Source organism: Monopterus albus, unplaced genomic scaffold (assembly GCF_001952655.1).
Source record: "Monopterus albus unplaced genomic scaffold, M_albus_1.0 scaffold7.1, whole genome shotgun sequence".
In the NCBI taxonomy this organism is placed as follows: domain Eukaryota; kingdom Metazoa; phylum Chordata; class Actinopteri; order Synbranchiformes; family Synbranchidae; genus Monopterus; species Monopterus albus.
In genome coordinates, this window is record NW_018127887.1 from 5006722 (window position 1) to 5025354 (window position 18633).

Here is an 18633-nt window from a genome sequence, read left to right on the forward strand (position 1 = left end):
TTGCATCTTCCAACAGGACAATGCCAGACCACATACTGCATCAATTACAACATCATGGCTGCGTAGAAGAAGGATCCGGGTACTGAAATGGCCAGCCTGCAGTCCAGATCTGTCACCCATAGAAAACATTTGGCGCATCATAAAGAGGAAGATGCGACAAAGAAGACCTAAGACAGTTGAGCAACTGGAAGCCTGTATTAGACAAGAATGGGACAACATTCCTATTCCTAAACTTGAGCAACTTGTCTCCTCAGTCCCCAGACGTTTGCAGACTGTGATAAAAAGAAGAGGGGATTCCACACAGTGGTGAACATGGCCTTGTCCCAACTTTTTTGAGATGTGTTGATGCCATGAAATTTAAAATCACCTTATTTTCCCCTTAAAATTATGCATTTTCTCAGTTTGAACATTTGATGTGTCATCTATGTTGTATTCTCAATAAAATATTGAAATTTGAAACTTCCACATCATTGCATTCTGTTTTTATTCACATTTTTTACAGTGTCCCAACTTTTTTGGAATCGGGTTTGTACAGTATGTTGAGCCCACAGAGAACTGTGACCCATCCTCACAGTTCCCCTCAGCTTCTCAAGGTGTTTCGGCATCTCTCAGCTGATTGGTTTGTCTTTACAACCTTTACTCTTTCGGTTTACTCTCACTGCTCAACCTCGTCTCCTGTTGCAACAGGAGAAAAAGCTCTGATAAATTAGTGTACACTACCTGCCAGTTCCAGAAAACCCCAATGTTTTTCTGCATCTGCTGTTTGTGTAAATATTCAAATAATGCAGGTTTAATTCATTTAATCTGATAAGGCTGAAGGTTGTGAGGAACCTCCTAGTGTGTAGAACACAAAACCTCCTTAGCAAAGTGTTTAAAATGGAAAACAATTATGTTCATAAATATTTGTCTTGGCCTGGAAGATCTAGTATCCAAAAATGTATTTCTAGTATCTAGTCATCTTGCACTGAATCTGCACTAACCAAAGTCAACTCTCATTACAAGCCTAGGCAATGATTACCTGTCATTTCTGCTGACAACCCAAGGTCCAAAACCTCACTTTCTTCTTAAAACACAGAGCCGGTGGTTAGAGTACCACACCTATACTGCTGCATCCACTTGACAAACAGTGAATTTACTGTCGCTAGACTATGGTGGTCAGCAACACCAAAGCGCAAAAAATGGTGAAAAGCGAATCCCTGTAAAATGATCAAACACTTAAACCATGAAGCAGCATGTGGGCATTTTTCTCTCAGCAATGCGTATTTGTGGGTGTGGTATGTTGTCCTTGTAGGGTGAAACCTCTGTATATTGCAAGAGTAAAACTTACTGGGAGCAACATAAACATTCTTTCATTTAGAATTGTTTTCATTTTACTCTGCAGAAGAGTGAATAGTTTTAGCTCAGACACTGCAAAATTCATCAGCTTCATTAGGCAGTGCTCCATTTGTCTTAATGGAGCACGCATAACACATCACTATGACAATTTTCTTGTTCCTTGACATGCCCATAGGTTGGATTACACCATTATGCATCACAGCCTCTAAATCCTACAGCTAATGATATAGTTGCAGACTAAACTATAACAAGAGCAAGTCATTTAAGATCCAGGACCTCTAATCATCCTCTTCATCATGTTAAAAACAAAAAACTAACTTTGAAACCAGAATTCTGTCAATAGTTATTACTACTGAGCCTTTGACTGTGTTATCCCAAGTACATGAAAAGGGCCTGAAAACATACAATTATACATTTCAACCAGATCATTTAAAAGTTTAACTAGACTTTAATGAATGCACAAACTAAAAATAGTCTCAAGTATAGTCTGTGAAATGTAAATATGTTGGGTGATTTTAACTCATCATCATAATGATTTCTTTCATCTTTTAATGTGGGTTCATTTACAATAATTAATACACTATCTAGCAGAATCTTTGAAATTGCATCACAAGAGATCTCACTGTTGTGTTTGTATCCCAGGAAACGTGACCCATATGTTGAGTCCTGGTCCTTCTTTTGACATTGACTTTGAGATTAAAAATTCATCCTTTCACATCCAAACCTGCAGGATGAAGAGGGAATCGGAGGCTCTTGACCTGCATGTGATTCAATGGAGCAACACTTTTAGGATCTAAAGGATGATTTTACAGGGGTTAACAAAGTTTTCTCATGTTTCAGAATTAAGCAAAATTATGTGTACAACATCAAAATAAATATTCAGAGATTTTAAAGTCTCACCTTCCCACATATGAGTGCAGGTGCACAAAAATCAAAATCAAACAGTAAACAAATTCCTATTCCGCTCTGATTAACACTCAACCCACGACAGTATGACTGGACAATAACCCTCAGTGCAATACCTTCCCCCATTGCCATACCGGTAAATATACATTGTACACATCATACAGATTCGTACAGGTCTCTACTTTTAAGTACTCCATTTTTATCTCGTTTCCTAATGAACATTCCTTTGTCTGTCTGCATTTTTTATTGCCTGTTTATTTTGTTATACGGCACAGCCTTATGTTGGTATATCGTTTACTTGCCCCTTGCTATTGCCTTACATACGCACTGAGAGCTGCTGTACCAGAGTCAAATTCCTCATGTCCAACACAACTGGCCAAAAAAGCTGATTCTGATTCTATAACAATAAACAATAGAAACAACAGTAACTTCATTATTTGTAAGGAGAATGGAGGAGCTAATATGAAATGGATGAAAAGCAGAATGTCTACAAATACAAAGGCAATGTAAAAATGCTCAGTTACAAGTCCAGAAATCCAATTTTCACAAAAATAAATCACCACCATATTATTAAAAAAATGATGAGCTGACTAATCACTCAGTTGATCAACAGAATAATAATTCACAACTACTTTGATTTGGTCCCAGCTTCTCAGATGTGAGGTCTTCCTCGTTTTTTTTATTTATTTTTGTGTGTGTGTGTGTGTGTGTGTGTGTGTGTGTGTGTGTGTGTGACCACGTCTAAAGTACTGCAAGCAAAGGTACTCAGTGCCAAGTTGCTTATTTTCAGCTTGATGTATCATTACTGGAAGTGGAGCTACTTTGTCATAAACCTAACATTTTATTTCTTCATAATCTGAAAGGTAGGTTCGAACTGTCAAGAGTACTTCCCTCTGAAATGTAATGAGTAGGACTAGCTATAGAGTCTAGGCCTAATAATTTAATTATAAAGAATAAGAACTTGACTAAATGTACCTAATTACTTTACATCATTGCTGCAGATATTCTCTGATCCTAAAGATCTTGAGTGTAGCTATTAGTCATGCCTACACAGTTGTTATCTAAGGGAGATGGTGCTGTTTTAAGTGGTGTTGCCTCTGTTTTAGCGGGTGATATTCAAAATAAAATGACGTGATTGCACTATGCGCCAATGCCAACGGAGGGGGCGTCTCCAACTATTTTGTTACACACACGAATCCGGAGTAAGGAGTCTTTTTCCTGGGTATGTAACAGCTGCTTAAACTAAATTATATTTACAGTATTGCTGCTATAATAAGTGAACTGTATTTACTTCGAATCGGGAAGCTTTATGTGACCAGTTGCGCCTTTTGTGCCGTGCTATGGTTTGAAGGGGATCTTTTTGTGCTCGGAAACGGCAACAGAATGGCCAAAGACGTAACGTGGTAGATGGTGAAATTTACAGGTCGTCATTTTGTCGGTTAGTAAACAGTCTCCCCCGAGCTGTGTGCTGATCGTCCGAGGCATCCCGCTGTCTGCAAGTCGGAACATTTTGTCTGCAGCGTTGTGTGAGCATGTAACGCTTGTTTGCAAATGGATCGGTAGGGGGAGGGAGTTGTTGTGGTGAGACATGTTAGACATTTTACTCCCGACTATTTACAAAGAATATGATTTGTTAAAAGCGCGGTCGTCCTCTCTGCAGGAAAATGGAGCTGCTTTGGCTGCATTTTTGGGAGCGCGGAGAATGGCGTGGTTCCGCCGCGACGATGTTTCCATACAGCAACGTCGTAGTTTCCGTTTCGTTTGACTTTGGCATTGTTTTGTAAGGGCATCTGGATCGGCTCTTGCCGCCTAGAAAAACGCTGCGGTAGCCGCACAGGCCCTACTTCGGCGTGTCCACCGATGTTCATGCAATGCTTCAGTCACCAGATGATGCCTTTTTGTGTTACGAACCCTTTTGTTTGGAGTGTGCACCCTGTAAATACCCACGTCTACTGACGCTGAGTGCAGGGGCTGGCTGCTCCTTCCAACCATAATTCTCGAGCCCACAGTGCGTTGTCTGGCGTGCTTTTAAACTAAACTTGAATAAAAGGATTCCGAAGCCGCCGATAAACACTCTTATAGACTATTGTGCGACACAATTCAATGTCCTACTCTTGGTCAGATGCTGGTTTCCGTGTGTGACATGTATTTTGCAAAAATGCAAGAAATTACGTGAGGATTTCTGGAGAATCCAGGCGGGATAGCAGAGCACTGTGTACGTTCGTGTGCACGCTGCAGCCTACAGTCTCTTCTGGACCCTCTGTCTGGGCTGGAGGGAGGAATCCCGGGCTGGTGTTGCAGCTCCGCCTGTCGTGGGCGATGGTTTATTTTGGAAGTTCCGCCTTTTGGGAGAGTTGTAATGACGATTCCGTGCAATGATTGGCTTACTGTCACCAAAGAGGCGGGACCTACAGCTATGGGAGGGACACAAATGCAAAGACACGGGCTACTTCCTCCTACAAAGTCATGTGTTACCATACTCCAGGAAGTGGCTAGATAAAGAGATCCGAATGCGTTCACCATCTAGATAGATTGTTCTTTTAGTTTATAGGATATAAGAAATGATTGAAAATCCTAAAGTACTCACGCTGAGAATATAGTATACTGCTGATCCCCCAGGGATCAAGAAGTCCCTAAAGATATGTAATGATATATGATGGTATTTTGTATAATTAATTTGAATCTGCAAATGAGTAAGTAGGCTACAGTTGTTATACTGTAGTAGAGTAACAGGTACAATCTTTTCCTCTGAAATGTAGTGGAACAAAAGTATAAAGTATCATAAATGGAGATAATTAAATGACAAGTTAAAACTCTTCCTAAGTACATGCTACCATTATGAAAAAGGATCATGGATATTCCCCAGAATTTGTTGTTTGTCCTACCAGCACTCAAAACCCGAGTATATGTTCATAAAAAACTAGCACATATTCACATCTGAGACACTGTTGCCGTGGAGATTTTATTAATAAACTATCACTTCACCTTTATAGTAGGTACTGTTTGGCTTCGAACCATCAAAGGCAAATAATAAAAACGGTTGGTATGGGCCAAACAGCAAAACTTTGCCCCGGGACCCTCCGAGGTTTTAATCGGACACTACTCTCCTGATCCTATATATAATCCAACAGGACTCCAGTCGCTGCTTGCGTTGTCGCGCTTCAAGTCAAAATGGGCGTGTTTGGCAACTGTACCGACAAATACTTGATTGACAATTCAAATTCACAACCCGGGTCACTCGCCCCACCCTTCTACACGAATTGACCAATAGGGTTTGTACGTGGGGCGGGCTTATATCGAAACCACGCCTCCCCTACGGCTAACCGAACGGAGATTGTTTTCCTCTGTTGGGAAGATTTTCATTTCGTAGCACATACCTTGAATTGTTTATTTTAAATTATACGCCATTGTTAAGTTGCTTTTCATCAATACGTCGTTTCGGCATCTTCTTCAGTCTGTGGTGTAGCGATTAATACGCAAATAAACGGAATACCAAAGCAGCATCGGCGAACTTCAGCTTGCTATTTAGGAGAGGGGTGAGTTCAGCTAAATTCATTCAGCATGCTAACACAGTTAGCTTTCTAACAACCGTTAGCAGGCGTTTTAAGTAAGAGAGGTCGACGTTTCTTTGCTGTCACTCACTCGTAGCTAGACTTGCTTTTCGCTGTCTAATACATTGATAGTTAATTCTAGCTGCAGACAGTCAGTTTCACCAGATCGCTAATGGCTAGCTGCATGTGCTTCCCTGTTATCCCCGGACGGTGCTTGGTGTCGGGCTACTCATGTTGTTTACATTAGCTAGTAGCTAACTGGCAGCTCACAGCCCCTTGTCGTCATAACAAGTTCCAGCTGAAGTTATTAAAATAAACAATCTAAAATGCTTTCAAGCAGGGTAGTCAGTCAGACGGTTACCAAGTAGCCAGCTACTTTTAGTGCTTACCTGATTGAAATGGAGCGTGTTTGCTGCACTCCTACACCACGCTGTAAATGGCGGGCGTGGAGCAAGCGTCGTGCTGTAACTCGAGCTCGGTGCTTGTGTTGCTAGGCCATAAAGGGAATGGTGAGGAGCTGTTGTCGGCTAACGTCTGTTAGCGCGTAGCACACACAGCCCAGCTGTAAAGCTATTTGCCAGTACGCGATTGTAACGTGGCTATGCTAAGTAAAATTGACACATCCATAAACACTATAGTAACGTTATTGCTCCTTTTGCCTGCGGCAGTTGTGAGAGATGATTTGTTGGTGAACAGGTCGGTGCAGCTCCGAGCGGGCACTTCAGTGTTGTGTTCACTTTTACGCAATACGCGTAATTTATTCTCGAGCCACCCGGTTTCTGGCTATATATTTCGGTACAGTCATTCATGCATATGATGGTGAGTTGCCGCTGTCTTGAGGAAGTTGTGAATGGCAGAGCACGTTTCCACGGCAGCACCTGTTTGTTGCGTCGGTGACGTAGGCTGTGTTTCATTGGCTGTGGAGACTGCGAGTTTTACATTCAGTAGATGTTAACGTTTAGATAGGTTTAAATACTGATTCTCAGTGTAATTTGTTGTTTTAGAGCGCTTCTCAATTCGGTGACAACATAAGAAAGGGGTAGGGGGATTGGGTGGCAGCCGTAGACCGCTTTCACCAGTGGTGCAGTAATGCACCCAGGGCTCCGTGGATGAAGAGACCTCCGAAGACTGGAAAATAAATGTCTGCTTTCATCTGCAGTTTGTACAAGGGGTCTGTCTAATGATTTCAAGAACTAAGACAAAATGTTGTGCTGGAGAAGTAATTTCCGCAACTTGGAAGCCCAAAATGCCTTTCTTATAATTATATATGATCATAATCAACCCATTAATTACCTCTTGTAAATCCTTTTATAAGTGGTGTAAGAAAGTTATCCAGTAAAACTCAAACTTCTTTCTGTCACTAAAAGCATTTTCTGTTTCATTGGATCTATTGTCAGAGAATGTATAGGTTTATACATTGCTTCCTCAGATAAACAACAGAAGTAGGAAGCTGGCACTGTATAGATTTGTAAATCCATAGCTGAAGTAAAAAATTATTGCCATATGTTCCCCAGCAAATTATCCCCTGGAATAAAGAGGCTGATTTAATGGATTTTGATAATTTGACAGAGGTCTGCCAGTGTGAAATGGAGTCCATATGCTGCTTTTTATCCTCAGGTCTCTCACGAGTATGAGTTCATAATGAAGCGGCGACTGGAGGATCAGGAAGTTTTTGCATCCCAGCAGCGACGTCTCGCTGCTAGCGCGGAGGCTTTCCAGCATCGTGTCCTGGCCCCAGCTCCGGCCCCAGCTGTGTACGAGGCTGTGTCTGACAACATGCAGCCCACAGCAGGCGTCCAGTACTCTGTCCCACAGGGATACCAGGTATACTCTCTTTGTCTAGTGTAGATTTGGTTTTTGTTTGTCAGGCTGGTCTGTGGTGCATGTCGATCACAGAGTTGCCTGTTTGATGGCTTTTTCTATAAGCTGTTAGTATAACTTTTGGTTTATAAAGATAAATTTCTCTGTATTTATTGCATGCGGTGATTCTTCTTCTTCACGACAAGTGTCAGCCATCAGATATGTTGCTTCTATGGCTTACTACGTGTCATCACTGTTATGTTTTGTGCTTTCCCAGGTTCCCACTGTGGCCCAGAACAGCGGAGGGCATGGGCACGCTCCAAGCCCTGCTGTCCATGGGGGGTCCCACCACCACAGCCCAGCGGTCCAATCCCATGGGCCCTCAGTGATGTCAGGACACAGCCACACAGCTGCCCCTCAAGCCTCGGTGCAGGGCCAGCAGCAGTTCCAGCGGCTCAAGGTCACAGTGACACTTTTATTTTGACAGAAACCCTGGAAATATCAGATCAACGAAGCTAGTGAATAATAGAGGCAGTATTAAAAGACTCACTTAATATTTAGTGGATTGTTTGGTTGCTCACTGTTCTGTTTATTTCCAGTGCTTCTCTTGGTTTCAAAATGCAATGGTGAAATAATGTGTTGATTAGTCTAACTCCTGAAAAAGGAGTAGCTGATAACTTTATTTTATTTTTTTTTCTGTAAGAACATTTAATGTTTCATATAAGAATTGAGGCACTGCTGCCAGAAATAATTGTGGAAGAAAAACAGATTGGTAGATTGATGAAACTGATTTTCCCTCCTCTTTCTCCCTAAGGTGGAAGATGCTTTGTCTTACTTGGACCAAGTGAAACTGCAGTTTGGCAACCAGCCTCAGGTCTACAACGACTTTCTGGATATAATGAAAGAGTTCAAGTCTCAAAGGTGAGAAAACGGCTACTGAATTACATACCCAAATGTTCTTGTTCAGTTTCTTTACCGGATGAGTTCTTACTCTGTATTTGCACTCTCACTGTCATGGTACTACTAATTTGCACTGTGTAGTACTAAAATAATTAGCTTGTCTGTGATGTAGATAAGCTGAATGATAGACTAACATTTTCTAAATATTAGGCCACAAGTCCCATTTCATTTTTTTAATTTTTTTTTTTTTTAAATAAACTGTTATCTAACCAGAAGGATTTCCCTGAGTCCCAGAACACATTCATCTTTTTTGGCAAGTCTTTTATTTCTACCAAAAAAAAGATGTAATTTGGTTTTCTCCATGAAAATAATTATCTCAAACGGTAGTGTCGCTCCTCTTTTGCTAAAATTTTCAGTTTCCATCATTGCATCTGAGCTTCTGAGTCATATGTGGGTTTTAATTCATTCTCTGCTTTTTGTGTTTGCTCAGTATTGACACTCCTGGTGTCATCAGCAGAGTGTCACAGCTTTTCAAAGGTCACCCTGATCTCATCATGGGATTCAACACTTTCCTGCCACCGGGCTACAAGATTGAGGTCCAGACCAATGACCTGGTCAACGTGACCACACCCGGTCAGATCCACCACATCACCCCACATGGCATTTCAGTTCAAAACATCCCCATAACAGGAGCAGCTACTCAACACCAAGCTCCACTGCCATCTGCTGCAGCCACCACTGCGCCACCCCTTCTAACACAGCCCACCCCTCCCAAGATGAGCAAGGTGCGTATCACATGCAGGATGTGAATGGACACCAGCCAAGTTATTAAAAAATATAAATATAGTTATTCTCATCTCTAGTGTTTTGTGGTGCAGCATCTGGTTAACCCTTAAAATCTTCCATGTTCTAGCCTCTTCAGCCACAGGCTTTGACACCAAGCAGCCAGAGCAATCCGTCCATCCCTGCATACACCTCTCCCCGCTCCCCTCCCATGCAACTCCACACGCCACTCAGTGGGACCCCCACCGGTCCACCCATGCAGAACAACCAGCCTGTGGAGTTCAACCACGCCATCAACTACGTCAACAAGATTAAGAATCGCTTTCAGGGCCAGCCTGACATCTACAAAGCCTTCCTGGAGATCCTCCACACATACCAAGTCAGTGGCAGAAACCAAATGAAAAAAGTACTTGTGTGGATTCAAACATTTAATTGTACAAATGGGCATTGTCACTGCCTGTATTAGTATAGTTTTCAGCAGCAACTTTACACTTATCTTCTGTTTGGTGGTCTACAGAAGGAGCAGCGTAACGCAAAGGAGGCTGGAGGGAACTACACACCGGCTCTGACAGAGCAGGAGGTGTACGCTCAGGTGGCCAGACTGTTCAAGAACCAAGAGGACCTACTGTCAGAGTTTGGGCAGTTTCTTCCTGATGCCAACAGTTCAGTGGTGAGCATAGTCAGGATAATCATGAAGCAAACCCCTCTTCTCACTTCAGTGGACTAGAACTTTTCTCACAAATTTTCTGTATTCTTCATAGCTGCTAAATAGGACCACAGCGGAGAAGGCGGAGTCTGTACAGAACGACCACGGTGGTACCACCAAAAAGCTGCAGCTCAACAACAAGCAGCGGCCCAATCAGAACGGCTGTCAGATCCGTCGACATCCAACCCCAGGGACCACACCACCTGTGAAGGTAGAGACAAGCATGTCAGACACCGCTGAAGTCAGCTCCTCTTTCCTTTTTATGTTCATGTTTCACGTTGGTCTGATTTTGTAATTATTCTACCTCTGTCTCTTCTTTGTAATTTTGTTAATGCAACAGAAGAAGCCCAAGTTGCTGAATTTGAAAGATTCCTCAGTGGCAGAAGCCAAGCATGGAGTTGGCACAGAATCTCTGTTCTTTGAGAAGGTGAGCTTATTTAACAATTAACATACTAATGTGTTTTGGCTTGAATACATGTTTTTGCCAACATGAAAAGTAAACTCACAAAGAAAGGAAGCAATTACATAACTTAACCACGCTGATAGGCTTTTAATCAATGCAAAAGCTCAATAAAAGCAAGGTAAGATGTAAACTATAGTCTCAGTGATATTGTTTTTTATATTGTTTCGGTACATATGCTCCTGTTTGAAGTTCAGTTCAGTATAATTCCACAGTAAAGCGCAGTTTACTGAATCCATGAAGTCAGTATGACTGATATATCCAAAGTAACGAGAGGAATAAGTAAACTAATAAACTTTGAGTATGATACTGTTGTAGAAATAATAAAAAAAAATTGTTACTTGGGTTTATCTGTTTACTCGACTTGTTTTCCAGTGGCAAATTATGCCAGAATATTTGAGTACATCCAGTAGACTCTCACATAGACAGTATTTTAAAATGTGTTTCTCATCACAGGTTCGCAAAGCCTTGCGAAGTGCAGAGGCCTACGACAACTTCTTGCGGTGTCTGGTCATTTTTAATCAGGAGGTGATCTCCAGGGCTGAACTGGTTCAACTCGTGCTGCCCTTTTTAGGGTGAGTTGTCACACCTAGCACATGAAGTAAGTGTTTTTTAACTGGAAACTTTATGTATGTCTCATGCATGTTTTTTTTTTTTTTTAATTCTGTCAGAAAATTTCCTGAGCTGTTCAACTGGTTTAAAAACTTCCTGGGTTATCGGGAAATGTCCCACATTGAAACATACCCAAAGGAGCGGGCCACTGAGGGTATCGCCATGGAGATCGATTATGCTTCCTGTAAGAGACTAGGCTCCAGTTACAGAGCCCTGCCCAAAAGCTACCAGCAGCCCAAGTGCACCGGCAGAACTCCACTTTGTAAAGAGGTGAGAGCAGCATGCAGGGAAAATCTAGAGATGCGGAGAACATCGTGCACTGCATTCTCATTTGTGTGCAATAAGTTTTTGTTTAAAACCTTGTGGCCAATATTCTGATCACTTAAACACCGGTTGTCTTATCTGTATCTAGTCAATCTTCAACAACATCCTTTCACCTCAGTATAGGTTTTTCAGAATTTGGAGTTTAAAGTGTTTGTTCCTGTTGTGTCCAGGTTTTAAATGACACCTGGGTCTCCTTCCCCTCTTGGTCTGAGGACTCTACGTTTGTCAGCTCCAAGAAGACTCAGTATGAGGAGCATATCTACAGATGTGAGGACGAACGCTTTGAGGTGAGCAGGAACTTTCAACAACTTCATACATCACACAAGAGTGAAGTCCCACTTCAAAAGATCATTTTATTCTCATAGATGTTAGGTTTTCCTTTTCCAAACATGACTTTTCTGTCATCAGTCTCCCTAAACAAAGGCTTTTGAATTACTAGGGAGAAATTGCTAAGTGACAAACATTAGAAGATATGAATATGTGAACAGGCTTTTTAATGAAAAATAAATGGTGTCCATACAGTGTCAATTGGTTGGAATTCTTATTGTCGGTTAAAGGCTAAACAGTTAACGTGTGCATCCCTACTTTTCACAGTTGGATGTAGTACTGGAAACCAATCTGGCCACCATCAGAGTCCTGGAAACAGTACAGCGGAAGTTGTCCCGCATGTCTGCCGAGGAGCAGGCGAAGTTCCGCTTGGACAACACCCTGGGTGGCTCATCAGAGGTCGTGCACCGCAAGGCCATCCAAAGGATATACGGAGACAAAGCACCCGACATCATTGACGGACTGAAGAAGAACCCAGCGGTGTCTGTCCCCATTGTGCTGAAGAGGTGAGTGTCAAACCAAGGCCTGACTTGTATAATCTTTTACCTCTCTTTTTCATGCAGTATGTTATTTATTTCATTTATATTGTAAGTCAACATAAGGCTTATAAACCTGCTAATCCTCACAGGAGGAAACAGCAAAATGGTGGATGTAAAAGTGGTTCCTCAGAATTACTGTGTGCTTTTTCAGAGCACAGTCTCCAATGCTGCAAAAAGATTTGAAAAGAATTCACACCATTAACAGTATTTTATTTAAGGAGTCCTGTGTAAAATGCAGCAGATAGTTGTATCTTACACTAGTTGGCTCTGCCTTCTCTTCTAACAAGGCTAAAGACAAAGGAGGAAGAATGGCGGGAAGCCCAACGAGGCTTCAACAAGATCTGGAGGGAGCAGAATGAGAAGTATTACCTCAAGTCTCTCGACCATCAAGGCATCAACTTCAAACAGAATGACACCAAAGTGCTTCGATCCAAGTCCTTACTGAATGAAATTGAAAGCATCTATGATGAGGTGCGTTTCTTTCTGCCGTACCTCTCAGTGACAGAAAGACAGTACCACTGCTAGCATTTTGCACATGTGATCAGTGGAGAATCATATTCTCTGCCTCCAAAGTACTGACACTGAATTGTTTTTGTCGTGCAGCGTCAGGAACAGGCTTCTGAGGAGAACGCCACCCCACCCACAGGCCCCCACTTGACGATGGCGTATGAGGACAGTCAGATTCTGGAAGACGCAGCAGCACTTATCATTCACCATGTCAAGCGGCAGACCAGTATTCCGAAGGAGGACAAATACAAGATCAAACAGATCATCTACCACTTCATCCCTGACATGCTGTTCTCTCAGCGGGGCGAGCTCTCTGACATAGAAGAGGAGGAGGAAGAAGAGGAGATGGATTTGGAGGAAGGCGCTTCCAAAAAGCACAATGGCGTCCCTGGCAGCAGGAGCCCCTCCAAGTCCAAGCTTCTGTTCAGCAACACGGCAGCGCAGAAGCTGCGTGGCTGCGATGACGCCTATAACCTCTTCTATGTCAACAACAACTGGTACATCTTCCTGCGACTGCACCAGACGTTGTGCTTGCGCCTGCTGCGGCTGTACGGGCAGACAGAGCGGCAGATTGAAGAGGAGGTGAGGGAACGAGACTGGGAGAGGGAAGTCCTGGGACTCAAGAAGGACAAGAACGACAATCCGGCCATCCAGTTGAGACTGAAGGAGCCCAGTGAGTAGCAACACACAGATCCTCATGCAGTTGTATTAATATTCTTTACTGTTAATTAGAACATACTTAAACTTATAGAATATGGACTTTTATCAAAGCCGATGACTAAACAAATGAACACACAAAAGCATCATATAACTGAATGAAAAGAAAACTAAAGAGGGTCAAAGTACAGAACACAACTGTAAATGGAACAGAAAGCACTGAAGTTTGGAAAATAAAACTGCTGCCAAAAGCAACACTGCTGATCTACTTAACCATCTGATTTTTTTTCATATTTGTTCTTTCTAGTGGACATTGAGGTGGAAGATTACTACTCAGCCTTCTTGGAGATGGTCAAGAATTTACTGGATGGAAATATGGAGGCTTCTCAGTACGAGGACTCACTGAGGGAAATGTTCACCATCCATGCTTACATTGCCTTCACAATGGACAAACTCATCCAAAGCATCGTCCGGCAGGTAACAACTTGTTTTTTTTGCCTCTTTACTGTACATTCCTAAGAGTTGTTGTAGTTGTTTTTCAGTCAAAGACCAACACTTTCTCTCCTGCCAGCTCCAGCACATTGTGAGTGATGAGATCTGCGTCCAGGTAACAGACCTTTACCTGGCAGAGAGTGCTAACGGGGCCAGCGGAGGATCCATGTCCACCCAGTCTTCACGGAGCTCTGCGGAGGCCATCTACCAGCGAAAAGCAGAGCAGCTCATGTCTGATGAGAATTGCTTCAAGGTAAATACGCAAGGTGCCATTTGACCCTAATTCGCTGAATTCCTGTTGACCTCTCATGTAGTTTTTGGTTTGAATAATTTCTGAGGTGTGTTCACCACCAAAAACATATCCACACTTCTCTACATTGTAGCAAAGTAAAACCTATGCATGTTAAGAAGAAGCTTCCGTCAGCAGCCTCAGACTTGTCCTTGCAGCCAGGCCAGTAAACATGAATGTGTGCTCTGCCCTTTTGGTAATAATCATCGCATGGTTCTCGGTAGTAGATGCAAATTAGTTTTTTTTTTTTTGAGTTACCACAAGCTGTGAGTTTCTAAGTCACCGACCGTGAAGTGGAACGTCACCACTAGCTCTCATTTATCACTGCAAATGGGAAGCTGCTTATTCAGTTTTATAAAAAAAAAATCCTCTTAGTTGTTTAATTATTCTTTTACAAATAAAGTAGCATGATTCAAAGAATTGGAAAGAAACCACTGGTAGAGACAGGATCATTTACAGCCATGTTTCTGGATTCTAACTAGCAGCCACTCAGTTTGCTCTCTAGTCCTCTGAGCCCCTGGAACATTGTGCTTTCTTTATCTTTCACACACTGAATTAATTTCACACTCACACTTGCTCTGTCTGTCACTTTCTCAGGTGATGTTTTCACGAAACAGAGGGCAAGTGCAGCTCACAATGGAGCTGCTCGACACTGAGGAGGAGAACTTAGACGAGCCCATGGAGGCTGAGGTGAGAAACCATTAGCCCTACCAAAGGCTTTTGGTTTTGAGGTTTGGCCCATGAGCAGACAGTGAGAATGAACTCAGGAAATTAACTTTTTGTTAAATTCACAACCCAGATTGTAATCTTAAAATAAACTCTTACCTATTTACTGTTTTTATAGGAGCTGTTGATTGATATGCAAATAAAAACCAGGTTAAATGTGTCATTTGGCTACTTATATCATAGTGACTAATAATTTGAGTATATTTGATAAACGGCAAATAAAAGTTGTCATTGTTTTTATTTGTCATGTAGTAAGTGGCTCCTCTTTTGCAGCTGGAGTGGAAATACTAGTCAGGATCTGTTGCCAATCTTTTACTGTTTCTGGTCCTAATCTGTGTTTTGCATATGCAGCGTTGGTCTGATTACGTTGGACGCTACTTAAACCCAGATTCCATCACACCTGAGTTGAGGGAGCACCTCGCTCAGAAGCCAGTTTTCCTTCCCAGGTCAGTCGTCACATCTGCTCATTTGACATATTTGCTGCAGTACCTTTTTTGAGTTGTGAATGTAGTTTTATTACTGAAGGCAGAGGAAAAAATAGATAATGTTAATGGCAATTTCAGTCAAATTCAAAAGCTGAACATGAATCCTTTTGATGAAACTATTCGATTAGTTCTAACATTTCTGCTGAATCTCATTGGCCATTCTCATCACGTTTGTCTCCGCGCTCGTAACCAGGAATCTGAGACGGATCAGGAAGTACCAGAAGGGCCGAGAGCAGCTGGACAAGGAGGCCTGCGAGGGCGGCAAGAAATCCCTAGAAAAAGAGAAGATGGAGTGCATGTTCAAGCTTAACTCTTACAAGATGGTCTACGTCTTTAAGTCTGAGGACTACATGTACCGACGCACTGCCCTGCTGCGAGCTCACCAGGTAATCACTGCTTCTTCGGTCCAGTGCTGCTTCTTCCGTCATATCATTTACTCAGTAACTGTGTTTAATATATTTCTTTCATACTCAGTTTTTGGTTTAAAGGCATGAAATCAACCTGAATCATCCATAGAACTAGGGGTGTGGTGATACACTTAGTTCACTAGATGAGACGATACACGATATTGGGTTCACGAGGACAAGATGAGAAATATTGTCAGGTTTTAATATCGCGAGATCTTGTGGCATGAGATCTCATCACATCCCTTCATAAAGCCCATGCAGATTTGTTAAATTGAAATGTTAAATCTAGTCCTGGAATTCAATATTCAGCAGGTTGCCATTTCCTGTTGGTGTCCTGAAGGCATCACTTGAGTGACTGAAATTATTTTCAGCTCACGGACTCGTAGTCTTTTCATTTACAGATAATAGTTTTGTCACCTATGTGACTACCAACATCACAGTTTAAAGAGTACACTCGTCCAGCTCGTTGGCCCAGTCCAGCTTGTCGCCGTGTTGCACAGACACAATTCTTCCTCTCCTCCTGGGTAGCCTCATTCACCTAGTCTCCAGAAGATCCCCTATGTGTTTTTTAACATCTGTACATGTTGCCATCACTGTGGGTTTATGGGTGTTGAGCGGTCAGAAATAGCCGCTCAGAGCACGTAATGAAAACAGATGTCATTGTAAACAGAGCTCAGAGAAATGCCAATGGATCACAGCCCCCAACGCACACTGGCTGATTTACAGCCCAGTTTTGTCGGCACATAGGAGGCTGATCTCAGGTAACGTGGTTTACAGAAACTTTGGGTGACACTGTACAGTCACGTATATCAAGGCTGTGGTGACATCTGAATATGCTTTCACCCACCAGCGATAGAAACTAATGTGAAATATACTGATTCAGTGGTATCAAAGACTTGTTCCTTTATGTAGTGACTTAATCTCTGATCACAGCATTGCCTAACGTCCCTCTTGTTTTTCCTCAGTCACATGAGAGGGTGAGCACACGGCTGCATAAACGCTTCGAGGCCTGGGTGGAGGCGTGGGTCAAGGAGCACGTTACCCGTGACATGAGCACTGAAACCAATAAGTGGCTGATGGGTGAAGGGCATGAAGGCTTATTACCCTGCACCACCACTCGCCAGCCAGAGGTCATTCACTTCATGAACATCAACAAGTACCGCGTCAAATATGGCACACCCAGCAAGGCACCGTAGCCGAGAGGATTAGAGAGACTGATTTCTGGGGGTGTTTGGTCTCAAGGTAAACAGGTCAGGAGTAGAGGTAGGGATAAGGCTTATTAATGTGTTTTTAAGGCAAATGTAGGAGCACAATGAAGCTAGCTACCGTGTATGTTGCACCCAGGGCGGCAGGATTGCTGATTTTACCAGCGTTTTTAGCTGGGCCCATTTTTCACAGGGCCTTTGGTGCCAAAACTTAGGAATGGTCATGTTCCAGTCGCAGACCTGAGCTCCAACCAGCACTCAGAGCCACGTCTCAAACTTCCCTGGGCCTTTTTGACAGGGCTTAGCAACATGAGCGGCGAGCCTGTGAGAGATAGAGTGGTGCTTTTTGTACTTTATCACAACTGAGCTTGAGTTTAGCTTTTGACTGACTGTTTTGTCTGAAACCATCAGAGAAAGAGCTCCATCAAAATCAATCATACAGAGATTTATTTATGATAGTGTTATTCTAAAGTATCTGTGGATAACAATAAGGGGGTCAAGTGCACTTATTTAGTAAGAGGAAAATGTCATTTCAGATAGTTTTGTTGCCAGATTGAAGGTTCAGGAGCTCAGTAAGGAGAGATCTGGATCAGACGTTCCTGTGTTAAGGCCAAATCACAATTATGTACCTATCACTATATGGAAAAAGAGGGTTATATTTCCTTTTCCAAAACACATGGCAGCATTATTAGAAACTGTGCCTGAGCTCCAAACAGTGTTGTTGGGTTAACATTGAAAAGCATTGTTACATCAAACGTTAAAAAAAACCGTCTCACAGCACTGTTTGGTCTCAGACTGTAAAATTGTATAGCTTGTGAATGTCAGATACTGACATGTATTCCAGTGTATGTGTTGTGTATATATATATTATATATAGTTCTATTAACACAAATGATCCTCGCCGCCCTGGACGTCAACCTTTTTAAAATGCTCTTTGCCAATACACCAGCTTGTACACCCACGAACACACACACTCACACGTCTCATTCTGGGAGGCCTGTCCACATGCCACCTTGTAAATACACTGTATATAGCCTCAGACTTTTTATGACAGATCTGTGTTGTTGTGCTAGTGATACTTTCCAAGCTTACTGTGGACTTTAGTGATAAATGGCTAAAGTTAGTATGTATATGAAAAAGACAAATGCAAGACCATTTATTACAGTTTTTACCAAAGGGAGTTGATTATAAAAATAGCTGTGTTCCCCCCTTTGTGTGTTCCTTTATGTCTTTTCTTTTCATTTCTGTAGTAAAATCATGGAAAAGTAGAAATGTATCCAGGTCTTTTGGTTTTTATATATAAAAAACTTTTTTTTTTTTCCTTCTGAATGTGACATTTGGTTGTTAAAAATCACTGCCGCATTTTGACAACCGACACCGTCCGTGGTGATGGCGGGACTCAATTCACAGTTCAGATTTCAGATGAATGGACTCCACCATGGTCTCACCTTGTGATGCACGCTTCCCTCCCTGGATAGATTTCTGCTCCAGACATCACCCCACACCATATTTTTGATAATGGAGAAGTCATACGAGCATGTCTTTAGTCCCTTTATTTAGACATTATTTAAAGTAATAATAAAAACAACATTTGTAGCCTACAGAGCCCTTTGTGGGGTTGT

General features: G+C 42.3%; 1 protein-coding gene across 3 annotated transcripts; it reads left to right on the forward strand.

The window, feature by feature from the left end:
* Window positions 1-3220: 3220 nt before the first annotated feature.
* On the forward strand, window positions 3221-18633 carry sin3aa (SIN3 transcription regulator family member Aa). 3 transcript variants are annotated; one of them, XM_020623161.1, is made up of 21 exons: window positions 3221-3463; window positions 7410-7616; window positions 7870-8052; window positions 8407-8513; window positions 8983-9277; window positions 9406-9654; window positions 9793-9945; window positions 10037-10192; window positions 10322-10408; window positions 10898-11016; window positions 11113-11323; window positions 11548-11664; window positions 11972-12210; window positions 12531-12714; window positions 12847-13423; window positions 13715-13884; window positions 13979-14152; window positions 14786-14878; window positions 15266-15360; window positions 15593-15785; window positions 16772-18633. In XM_020623161.1, the coding sequence occupies exons 1-21, from the start codon at window positions 3392-3394 to the stop codon at window positions 17000-17002; spliced, it is 3912 nt and encodes a 1303-aa protein (XP_020478817.1). In that variant the 5' UTR covers window positions 3221-3391; the 3' UTR covers window positions 17003-18633. The 3 variants fall into 3 exon arrangements, with proteins under 3 accessions (XP_020478817.1, XP_020478825.1, XP_020478834.1); XM_020623169.1 differs by lacking the exon at window positions 3221-3463 and adding an exon at window positions 4646-5777; XM_020623178.1 differs by lacking the exon at window positions 3221-3463 and adding an exon at window positions 6881-6963.